This window comes from Bombus pascuorum, chromosome 7 (genome assembly GCF_905332965.1).
Source record: "Bombus pascuorum chromosome 7, iyBomPasc1.1, whole genome shotgun sequence".
Lineage (NCBI taxonomy): Eukaryota > Metazoa > Arthropoda > Insecta > Hymenoptera > Apidae > Bombus > Bombus pascuorum.
This window is the reverse complement of record NC_083494.1, coordinates 15,972,950-15,985,581: the sequence shown is the minus strand read 5'-3', so window position 1 is coordinate 15,985,581 and position 12,632 is coordinate 15,972,950. Positions and strand designations below refer to the sequence as shown.

Here is a 12,632-nt window from a genome sequence, read left to right as displayed (position 1 = left end):
ATATTTAGCCGTTAGGTGCGCTGAAGTCTGTTTCTTGCTTATAGGTATGTTGTACTTTAAGAAGACGTAGTTCGGTCTAATCCTGAGTTGTAAATGGTGGATGGCCTGTCATCGTTGTCGCACTAACATCAGGTACGTAGATTTGTATCTCATTTATGTTTGATTTTTAATTATGACATTAACGAAAAATAATTATGATTTCTACGAAGAATTGTTGATCGCTTTATAAAGAACATCAGTTCTAATAGTAAATATTATTCTTCCTTGAAATCTTGTTTCATGACACCTTTGATTACGTAAAATTATTGCACCAGACGAAAATAGTCACCTGACTTAGGAGATATAGTTATTTCTTTCGTATTTTTTTTTAGAAAAGATCTTTTAACATTTAATAATAACTTTTAACATTTATTTTACATTTTCATATTAACCCATCAATAATAAAATATTTTTAATGATTGAATTAAGTAACCTACAATATGATTGTGTTCAAATGAAAAATATTATCTTTCATGCATGTAGATATAAATGTAATTGTGTAGTTGCAATAAGTATTTAGAAATCTATCGTAAATTCTGCACATTTTTTTGTAGTTTCACTTTTAATAAGATTCTTAGATTCATTTGTTCTTGCTAATCCCTATCGGTATGCCAAAAAATTGACGTTTGACCACGTTTTTCGGACAAATGTCATATGTTTCTGACATCGTCTAATTGATAAAGGATAGCTTCTTATTTGCATAACTATTCTAAAAATTAGAAATATATTTTAATAATCCTTTGCTATTTATTTTTTACTAAAACTACTATATGAAGTAATTGTAAGTACGTATTGATATATATACCGATTACTGATGTTGTAATAATAGATAATTCGTTATCGTCTATATATCGTAATTAATATGGATAGTTTTTGTTAACTTCAATATGAGTTACACAATATAATATCATAATTAGTGACACATTGAATTTTGATATTATAAATTATAATCTAACCTAATATCTTTGTTTTAAGTGTATATCTACTTATGTTTTGTAATATGTCAATAAAGTTGAATATAAAAAGTTTATTATGAATCTCCTTGATGTGTTTTGATTTTCTTGTTAGCTTATCTGTCTTACATCAGTCATTCATTATGATAGACTATGTCATTTGTGCAGATCAGTCTGCGTTATAATGCATATACATGTATGTTCCCTGTTTTACCGTTAATATATATAAATTCATATCCATATGTATTAATATCTTAGCTTCAGCTTATGCAAAATCTTTGTACATTTTCTTAACAACATCTGTTACACAAAAGTTATTTTAATGTTATTAAACTATGAAAATGTTAAATATATATATTTTATGTTTTATACACAATATAATATTAGCATCTTTTGGATATTTATTATTTCTCAAGTATACCTCTAACATGCTAATATTCAGGAGCATAAAAAGAAGGTATATTTTATACATGAAAAATATATAAGTATGTATGTACATATCTAACCAAGATAATTTGGATAGATATACAGATTTAGATATGCTGATTTAGATACGCTATATCAGCAGATTATCGCTTATATTATTTCAAAGATATATTTATCAACAACAATATCTTAATTACTACTTTCAAAAATGTGTATCTTTCATAATTGTAAGTGGTATATATATACTTAGAGTTATTGATTTCATCATGTGCTAAGTTTTAAAGTTGGCACATCATACATGGTTGTGCAACTGAAATCTACAATTAAAATTAAAGGGAAATTTAAAAATATTTTTTTATAAATAGATTAAAGTCTTGCAAAAGACTTTATTACAAAATATTTTTACAAAGCAATAGGACATATTTGTTCTTATTACACGAACATATCCTATGGTTTTGTAACAAAAGGATTGTTTAAGGAAATATGCTGTTTCCTTTAGATGCAAAATGTATTATTGATAATTATCTACCTTTTCCAATCTTTATATGAAGTTAAGTTGATAAAATTTGATAAAAACACTAAAGGTGTACTAGTAACTTTAAATAAAAACTATTAATTTTCTGAGTAATTACAGATAGAGATCTTTGTACAATATAATCTCAAAGATGATAACGTACTTACTTATTTACTTATAGCTTTAATCATATGAATTATATATAAATAATTCAGTTATGGTATAAAATAATGTATAAATATATGATTTATAAGTTTTGGATACCTAGTGAACATATATATTGATACTAATATTTGTTGCAGGTAAAAATGTATAAGGCAAGGACCCTATTTAGTACATTGGCGCCTTTAGCGCCACGAATGTGCAGGCCTGAAAGGTTTGCATCATGGTTGGTTCGAAGCCATCCTCTGACAAGGACCACACAGGTGATAGTTACCGAACCAATTAGAAAGTATAGCAAGGTAGCCACAGAACCTTTTCTCAATGGCAGTTCCAGCACTTATGTAGAAGAAATGTATAATGCATGGCTACAAGATCCTCATAGTGTACATGTGGTTAGTAGTAAATTCATGGAATATATCCTTGTTATTGAAGTAAACATTAACTGTAATTTTTTATGAATTTATTACTTTTATTTTTTATAGTCTTGGGACTCATTTTTTCGCAGTAGTACTGCTGGAGCTGCACCAGGTCTTGCATATCAGGCGCCTCCTTCTCTTGCTCCAAGTCATAACCAAGTTCCATTAGGAGCATTATTACCACTTGGTGGAGGTACACAATTGAGCCAAATACCTGTTAATGAAAAGATCATTGATGATCACCTGGCTGTTCAAGCTATTATTCGTTCTTATCAGGTATGTTAATTTTATATTGTGTATTTAAAAAAAACTGGGGTAACAACAACTATGTTTCAACAAAATATTATGTTTCCAAGCACCAAATTTTTTATATATGTGTATTATTATTAAATACATTAAAAAATTTAATTATATTTTTTATTTTACACAAGATATTCAATTTAAGTGAAATTATATAATGTTTTATGGCTTCATGTTAAAGCTTTTAGATGTTCTATCTTATCTTTTTGATTATTAGAAAAAGTGTCTTAATATTTTGACTATAATTCAGTCATTATTTGATTTTGAAACATTATAGCATGTGTTCTAGAAACATTGTATGTATGTCTTATGTTGAAGGGAAATTTCTACTATCATATTGCATGTGACATCAAATAAGAGTTTTGTTTCAATTTCCACATGTCCTAATCTTTATTTTTCTTCTTAATACCATATTTATGTTCACTAATCTAGTTGATATATTAGTTCTGCAATTGATAAAAAGAAAAAAAAAGCAAACTTATGAAACATATAGGACATAAGAAATTGATACTGAAACTATTTCATTAAGGGCTATCATGTATTTCATGAAATAATCCATCATTGCGTCCTATCATTGAAAAAATATTTCAAGCACTGATTAAGAATGTCAGATTATATTCAAGTATTGCATAATAGCCTTATTTTATTAGATGCTTATTGCATCTATCACCTCTAGCATGTTTTACAATTAAATATTTCCCACAAATTATGTGTTAGATTTGTGATGTAAATTATAGCTCTAAATTATAACTTATTAATACATATCTAAGAAAGAGGGAAACCAATAGAGAATTAATAAAAGCATAAAATGATATTAAAAGGCAATTGATCTTCAGAAAGTAAATTAAATTAAGTAAACTAAAGTTACATTTTTATATTATTTTATATTATGTAAAATTATAATTGTGCAAATATATAAAATGAAGTTAAAATTTTATTCAAAGGTTACGATAGTTTTAATTTTAAGAAATATTACAGATTTCGTTTAGAAAATTATAATGCATATTTTTATATGGGTTTAGAATTAAAGGTTAATTTAAAGCGGTTAATTTAAAGGTCTAAATTGAAAGTTTTAATGTGCTATAGCAATAATTAGTGAATAGTTAAGGGGTGATCACACTTTTAATAGCAATATTGTATTTCTATAATGTAGTAATGTATGGTAGTTAAAAAAATAGAAAAACTGATATACATTGGGGTCCTTTTGGAATTATTCATTGGCATATAGGCTCGAGGTCACTTAGTTGCTGATCTGGACCCACTGGGTATCATGCAAACAGACCTGATACATACACATTATGCAGCCCGCAAGGGATCTCCTGAACAGGTTCTGCGACAATATATGCTTGGTAAGGCTTTTACCCAAACCAATTCCTTAAATTATTACTTTAGTTTTTATATGTATAAAGTAAAGGTGTGTTTATAAATGCTATATTACAATCCTGGTTTTAGATTATATCTGTTTAGTGAATTTTGTCAAAATTTATGTGATTATTGTGACTTTTAAAGTACCAGAGCTTTTTAAAACACCTTGACCAAATGTATGTCATATTTCACATCATAAAAACAAACATCATGGTTTCTATCATATGCATTAACTCCTTCTTAACCATTATCATACCATCCTTCTTCTAAATCTAATATCTTGTATGTGATATAATAAGCATAATTTTTATTTTCAATAATTTAAAAAATTAAACGTTTTTGTTCTTTATATTTTCGGAAAAAAGTAAAATATATAAATGATAGGAGTAATTTATGTGTATGTATTTCAAGAAAGAAAATATAAAATACATGAAATTTATAAAATATTAGTAAAATACAAGAAAAAAGTTGTTGGATTGTATATATCGAGAAGGTGTTATGTGAATGTAGATCCATGATAAGTTTTACTGATACTGAAAATGTTCTTGTCCCTCTTAAGAGTGGGATGTTTATCGGTTTATATTTTGCAATTTGTATCGATAGTATGTTACATATGTCAAACAAAATCTGTGAATAGTGTTCTTAAGTTGCTATCTTATGATAAGTGTATTAGTATTTATGACGTATTTTCAAATATCATGCACAAGTAAACTGTCTAAGGTAAGAAACTGTATTGGAAATCATTGCTATGCATGCTTGCAGATGATGTTAGTAGCTTTGCTTTTATATGTTTGCAATTATAATTTGGAATGTTTGTTTCTGGAACAAGTTATTATATAATTTAATTATCTATACCATATTACAACCATTGGTTTCTGTTTTGTGGAAGGATTTTTGAGTTATGTTTGCTTAATTTAATCCTTAAAAAATAATAAAATAACAAATAATAAAGTATTCTCGTTCTAAATACATAAACTAGGTTTAGTTATAGAAAGCATGTATATAACATGCTTTAGCTGTTAACATATCAATATTAACGAATATTTATTTTATCAATAGGTATGTTTGCTTTTAATTACTGTGATATGATGTTTTTAAAAGATAATTTTTCTCTCTTTGTTCCTTGAAAACATGTGAGTCAATATTTTAAGACACATTTAAGTGAACATTAGTCACAGTAATTTATTTTAATGTTTGTAATGAATTAAGAAGTTTGAAGAACTAAAAACTACTTGGTTCGTATGAATGTGGCGTTAAATTGACAGATTCGTGGCCATCATATCGCTAAATTGGATCCACTTGGCATCAACAGCGCTGATCTTGATGATAGACACCCACAAGAGTTGCTCTATAATCATTACTCATTCGGTAAGCCTAAATGAATGTGTTTCTGCATAAATCAAAGGAATGAAGGTCCAGAGTGCACTTTATGTGAGGTATTACTATGTATTAAAAAGACTGTCAACAATTTAACTGCTTGAAGTAAGCAATATTTTGCTTCATTATTTCTTTAACATTCTCCTAACTTGAAGATGTTTGTGTAATAATTTACTTATTTCGCCACAATATGATACTTGTTATTATTGGAAATATCATTTTTATTATTATGATTCATATTTCATCTTATTTTCTTCCTGGACACAAAGTACAGCATAATAAACAGAAAAGATACCTTAAATCTAAACAATATTGCACAGTTAGTGACAGTAAAAATCAATAAAATGATATTAATATTGTGTTTAGATAAATATATTTAATGGTGAAACCTTATTGTAATACATATAAAAAGAGTTTTGCTCAATAATTTAATTATTCAGTTTAAGCATAATGTCCGCAGGGAACAGAGCACGTTCTACTACTTACTCACAGGAACTACAGTACAGAATAGCTGCACTTATGAAAAGTATGTAAGAATTACAATTAAAATGAGAGTTCAATTTAAAGCTTTTGTAAAATATTAGTATTTTTGGGATGCGATGGTTTGCTATGGAATTACATAAAAATTGGCATTAAAGGTAAATGGTAAAGGTGCTTGGGTCCTTTATATGAACATTGATCTAAAGATTGCTATATTTTGCTGTAAAGGTATTTGTGCCAGGAATAAGTTTTGAATATTTTTTTTTGGAAGAATTGGAGGAAGTCTAGGATAATAAATAATATTATTACCACACCTGACAGTTTATCTATGATGTAATAAAAGATGTATGTATAAGTATTTTTGTAGAGCATACCTTTTGCAAATACTTCCTCCTCAAATTCCAATTTATTTATTAAATGATTTTTGTATAATTTATATGTTTTAATATCATTTTTCAAATTTCTACACTTTCCTATATCTTATTTTATTTTATAAATTGTGTGGCCAATATGTAAAAATTTTGTCATATTATTGTACTGTTATCATTTTAGTATTTTTGGTGATTGCTTTTATTAATAATGCTTCATTGAGTTTTACAGCTTTGTATTTGAATACTTTTTTCAGTTTTCCATTTATTTCTCTTCTTACAAATATTGTGAAGAAGGTTTGTTATAATCTTAACTATTTGTTTTTTCTTTTTTAAGAAATGATGCATGTATATATCATGTGCCAAACATTTTGTATACATATATTCACATATGATATTAAAAGAACTATTTGCATATATATATAATGCAAATATAGAAAATACTGCATTTGAGTTTTATGCCATATAAAGTTCTTTTTTTTAGCTTCATAAATAGTTTACATTTTCAGTATCAGTTACAAAATTATATACATTATATTTTAATAAAAAGAAATGCGTACTATATATAATAAGTAGTTATAACAAAAAAGATGTTTTTTTTAGATATATTTGGAATTAATTATCCTATATAAATTCTATTATAAATACATATGTGGCGTGGTGTTGCGTTTACCTTTTATTATGTTCGTGTTTTTTTAAAATAAGCAAATATTTTATTGTTCGATTTCTACAGAGGAATCCGATATGGATCGTATTTTCAAGTTGCCATCCACCACTTTTATTGGTGGCAAAGAAAAATCATTGCCCCTTCGTGAAATCTTAAAAAGACTAGAAGCTGCTTACTGCGGCCACATCGGTGTGGAATTCATGTTTATCAATTCTTTGGAACAATGCAATTGGATTCGACAAAAAATGGAGACTCCTGGTATTATGGAGATGACGAATGATGAAAGAAGACTTATTTTGGCTAGATTAACTCGCGCAACTGGGTATATAAAATATCAAAATGTAAACATTTTTACGTTTACACCAACAATAAAATGTTTATTGTTATATTTTGTATTCTCGCTGTAGATTTGAAGCATTCCTTGCACGTAAGTGGTCATCTGAGAAAAGATTTGGATTGGAAGGATGTGAAATTCTGATTCCTGCTATGAAGCAGGTAATTGATAAATCAACTGAGTTAGGAGTTGAATCTATTGTCATGGGTATGCCTCATCGTGGCCGTTTAAATGTCCTTGCTAACGTTTGTCGTAAGCCCTTGAGTCAAATATTCACTCAATTTGCGGCTCTCGAAGCAGCTGACGATGTAAGTGTATATAATATTTACAATATGAAATTTGATCTTGTCATTTATATGGATATGTCTCACTAATTCTTAATAATTTAGGGTTCTGGTGATGTTAAATATCATTTGGGAACATACATTGAACGTTTGAATCGAGTAACAAACAAAAACATTCGTTTAGCTGTTGTGGCGAATCCATCTCATTTAGAAGCTGTTGATCCAGTAGTACAAGGAAAGACTCGTGCAGAACAATTTTATCGCGGTGATGGCGAAGGCAAGAAGGTACACTATATGGAGTAATTTACATTGATAACAAAATTTTATTACTTCTCTGGAATCTTCATAATTGAATTGATATTAACAGGTCATGTCTATTCTTCTGCATGGTGATGCTGCATTCTGTGGGCAGGGTATTGTTTTTGAAACAATGCACTTGTCAGACTTGCCAGATTATACAACTCATGGTACTATTCATATTGTGGTGAATAATCAAATTGGATTTACTACAGATCCAAGACATTCACGATCCTCTCCATATTGTACTGGTAAGTATCTCATCGTACACATAAAAGATAATCTCTTTGTGTTCTAAGGTTACTCTAATCATTAATGGTTTTATGAAAGATGTTGCAAGAGTAGTGAACGCACCCATTTTCCATGTAAATTCGGATGATCCTGAGGCAGTAATGCATGTTTGTAAAGTTGCTGCAGAATGGAGAGCAACTTTCCATAAAGATGTTGTTATTGATATTGTATCATACAGACGAAATGGTCACAATGAGATTGACGAACCTATGTTTACACAGCCTTTGATGTATCGCAAAATTAGAAATACTCCACCAGTTCTAGACATATATGCCAAAAGTCTTATTGATGATAGTGTCGTTTCTCCCGAAGAAGTTAAGGTACCGAAATAAGAAATATTTTAGTTATTTGAGTATATGTGACTAAGTTTTTTTAATGATATTACAGGATGTTAAAGATAAATATGAGAAAATTTGTGAAGAAGCATATGTCAATGCTAGACAAGAAACACATATTAAGTACAAAGATTGGTTGGATTCTCCATGGTCCGGTTTCTTTGAAGGGAAAGATCCTTTAAAAGTATCTCCTACCGGTATTAAAGAAGACACACTCATTCATATTGGAAAAAAATTCTCTTCACCACCACCCAACGCGGCTGAATTTGTGGTTCATAAAGGTAAATGTCTTTCTAATTATGGATGAATTAATTAGACAAGGTTCATATTAGACATATATTAATTTGAAACATATAAACATACAGGTATCGAACGTATTTTGAAATCTCGTATGGAAATGATAGAAGCGCGAACAGTTGATTGGGCTCTTGGAGAAGCTATGGCCTTTGGTTCTCTACTTAAAGAGGGTATTCATGTTAGATTATCAGGTCAAGATGTAGAAAGAGGAACTTTTTCACACAGACATCATGTTCTCCATCATCAAACTGTGGATAAAGCTACTTACAGACCACTGTGTTATCTTTACCCAGATCAAGCTCCATATACTGTATGCAATAGTTCTTTATCAGAGTTTGGTGTACTTGGTAATGTTATGATATTACTTAAATTGGCTTTATATATATGTTTTAATGATATTACGAATAAAAATATTTTCTTTCGTTAAACTTTTAGGATTTGAATTAGGTTATTCTATGACTAATCCTAATGCGCTAGTGTGCTGGGAAGCACAATTTGGTGATTTCAATAACACAGCACAGTGCATAATTGATCAATTTATCAGCAGTGGTCAAGCTAAATGGGTACGTCAGTCTGGTCTTGTAATGTTACAACCTCACGGGCTTGAGGGAATGGTAAGTTCTTAAACATGTGTTTAAAAGATTTTTTTATATGACAGTATATAATTATCTACGTGATTGTCCGCCTATTCCAGGGACCTGAACATTCCAGTGCCCGTTTGGAACGTTTCTTGCAAATGTCTGCTGATGACCCAGATTATTTCCCTCCTGAAAGCGAAGAATTCGCTGTGCGTCAGTTACACGATAGCAATTGGATTGTAGCCAATTGTAGTACACCAGCAAATTATTTCCATATTCTAAGAAGACAGATTGCATTGCCATTTAGGAAACCTTTGATTTTAATGACACCAAAATCATTGCTTCGTCATCCAGAAGCAAAGTCTAGTTTCGATTTGATGCTGGAAAATACAGAATTTCTTAGAGTGATACCAGAAGAAGGTGTAGCCTCTCAAAATCCCAGTAATGTTAAAAGGATAATTTTCTGCTCTGGTAAAGTTTATTACGATTTAAAGAAAGCACGCGCGGAGAAGAAATTGGACGATAAAGTCGCTATTGTGAGAGTCGAACAGGTAAATATTAGTTGCTATCAAATTCCAAAACCTTTTTGTTTATTTTCGTTCTATTAATTAAATTTACTCGTATTCTTTTATTTTTATAGATTTCACCTTTCCCATACGATTTAGTTAAGAAAGAAGCCGCTAAATATGCTAATGCAGAATTAGTATGGGCTCAAGAAGAACACAAAAATCAGGGTGCATGGACATACATTCAACCTAGATTTCATACAGCTTTGAATGGAACCCGTCCTGTATTGTGAGTATCGAAATTCAAACAAATATTAAGATCTGTCTTTTGCAATATGTATGTATAGTTTTACCTTACAAAAATACGTATAAATTGCTCGTGTTTTCATTATAATGAATTTGTGTTGCAAAATCACCTAATTGATACTTGTAACATAAATTATAAAATTACGATATTTTGGCCGTCCAATTTAGCTGTTCACGTGGCCCAAATTTTTTACTTTATCACAGTCTCGTTCTCGATGTAATTTATAAAATTTTGATGTGTGTAAATATGTCACAAATAAGCTATGTACTTAAGCACAAAATTTATCAATAATTTGTCTTGTACGCGTGCTTTCTAAGCAAAGCAAAAAATTGGGCCATGTTACAGCAGCGGAAATACGTCATACGACAGTAGGGGTAGCGGAGGGTGGTTTAGTGGTTGGTTCTCATCAACTAAACCAACGAATGTGTCCGAGTCGCAGTCAATAGAATCTAATAAACCCAAACAGAGAACATTAAGGTAATGTTAGTTATAGTATTTGAATAGGATATTTATTATAACTTTATTTATCATACTTTAATGTGAATATATGATAAGGTATAGCTGTAGAAGGGTATAAATGTATATTTTGTGATTAACTTTGATCCGTAAATCTAAATTTTTGTTTCAGGTACGTTGGTCGCCCAACAGGTGCTTCACCCGCAACAGGAAGCAAAATGCAGCACCTCAAAGAACTAAAACAATTACTTGATGACTCCTTCGATGTTTAATTATCCTTCGTAGCACTATGTAGAACACATTTTATTTATTTTCTCTTATCATATTTGTTATATTCCCTTTGCCCAAGAGGAGATTAACATAATTTGAAATAGTTTCTTCATTACTGATTTACTTAGATAAATTAACGTACGCACGAATACTTTCTTGATAGTGATAAACCTAGTTAAAAACTTTTTATCTAGATTCAAGTCATCGACTTTCTTCCTATTTGATTCCTATTTTACGATGCTCTGTGGTCCAATAGAAATCATTTTGAAACATTTCTTTGGTTTTATTAAAAGAATAATTGATTAAAATATGAACTTTACAAGAAATTTAATTTAATACAAACAAACGTATATACGCAATGAGTAATCCATGTAAATATGTGCATTTCATTCTTATTTAATGCTTGAATGCGATTCTGTATATTTTTTCTTTTTAATAGGTGACATATATTTATGCTAGTATGTGAGTTGAGTGCTGAGCCCGGTGTATGATTGAGTTAGCAGGAACATTTTATTTTATTATGTAAATATATCACAAGAACAAAAATTACATTAGCAAGAAACTTCCTAACATGACTTACTCATTGTCTAAATCTTGAAAACTGTCGTTACTGTAATCGAAAATATTCGTGCGTTGACGTTTGTATTTTATTCGTTTGTTAATACATAACTTTATGAAACGGATAAGATTAAAAAGAAAGTATTATTTTTAATTTATACAACAATTTGCGCAGAGCGTAAATATATCGATTGTTACGACTGTGGAGATTTAAATGAAACTTTTTGGAGTTTGATAATGTTTATTTACGGCAATTTTTTTATTCATTTATTTATGCCGTAGCGAAAGACAGCCAATTGATTTAATTCTTTATCGTTGCTTTATTTTTATAAAGAATTAAATAATTGGTAGGTTAGTAGAAATATATAAAGGGATATGTTGTAGCATTCGACTCGATTACGTAATGTATTGTGAAAATGTGTAGATTATGTGAACTTAATAGGAAAGAAAAAATGTTTACGAGATCGAGTCGTAATGTTGCTCTTCAAAAAGTTTCAAAAATTTCTCCCCTCTAAAAAGTTGGGAATAGAAGACAATTTGATAATGTTAGCTGGAATATTTAAAGAAAACTATTTTATTATTATTTTATCTTAGCCAATGATATACGTTGGTTGCTCCATAGTCTGCGAAGGCACAGTATTTATATTCTACATAAGAATCATTTGAAGAATGGATTTTATGAATGGAATATCTGTTGTATCATGTCATTGATTGGGAAGTATTGTATCAAATTTGAGTTATACGTAACAATAGTACACGATATTTTGTAATCCGCTAGAATACGATAGATGCAATGTGGTCCAATATAAACTGCGGTACTGTTATTCCACTCATCATTTCTTGTTATTACATGCATAATAACGACGATATATATGTATGCTCTGATATTAAAGTTTAATAGGTCAAAGTTACTAATGAGAATAAATTGAAGTTTACTTACGTTAGTACACATATGTCGGTATATCGTGGTAAATATTGTAGCATCTTCTTAAATTAAATTATATTAGCCATTATCAGGTATTTTTAAACAACCTTCCCCCTTTTAATAAAAT

The 12,632-nt window shown here is 29.3% G+C and overlaps 1 protein-coding gene across 8 annotated transcripts; it reads left to right on the top strand.

Moving 5' to 3' along the window:
* Positions 1–29: 29 nt before the first annotated feature.
* Positions 30–12,593, top strand: LOC132908605 (2-oxoglutarate dehydrogenase complex component E1). Of its 8 annotated transcripts, XM_060962726.1 has the most exons (17): positions 30–132; positions 2,235–2,486; positions 2,577–2,786; positions 5,441–5,543; positions 6,013–6,078; positions 7,134–7,389; positions 7,475–7,709; positions 7,791–7,970; positions 8,053–8,233; positions 8,313–8,593; positions 8,661–8,889; positions 8,974–9,252; positions 9,341–9,519; positions 9,600–10,034; positions 10,124–10,278; positions 10,642–10,773; positions 10,925–12,593. In XM_060962726.1, exons 2-17 carry the CDS (start codon positions 2,241–2,243, stop codon positions 11,022–11,024), a joined length of 3,267 nt encoding a protein of 1,088 aa, XP_060818709.1. In that variant the 5' UTR covers positions 30–132; positions 2,235–2,240; the 3' UTR covers positions 11,025–12,593. The 8 variants fall into 8 exon arrangements, with proteins under 8 accessions (XP_060818709.1, XP_060818712.1, XP_060818713.1 ...); XM_060962729.1 differs by lacking the exon at positions 6,013–6,078 and having other exon boundaries at positions 45–132; XM_060962730.1 differs by lacking the exon at positions 10,642–10,773 and having other exon boundaries at positions 45–132.
* The last annotated feature ends 39 nt before the right edge of the window (positions 12,594–12,632 follow it).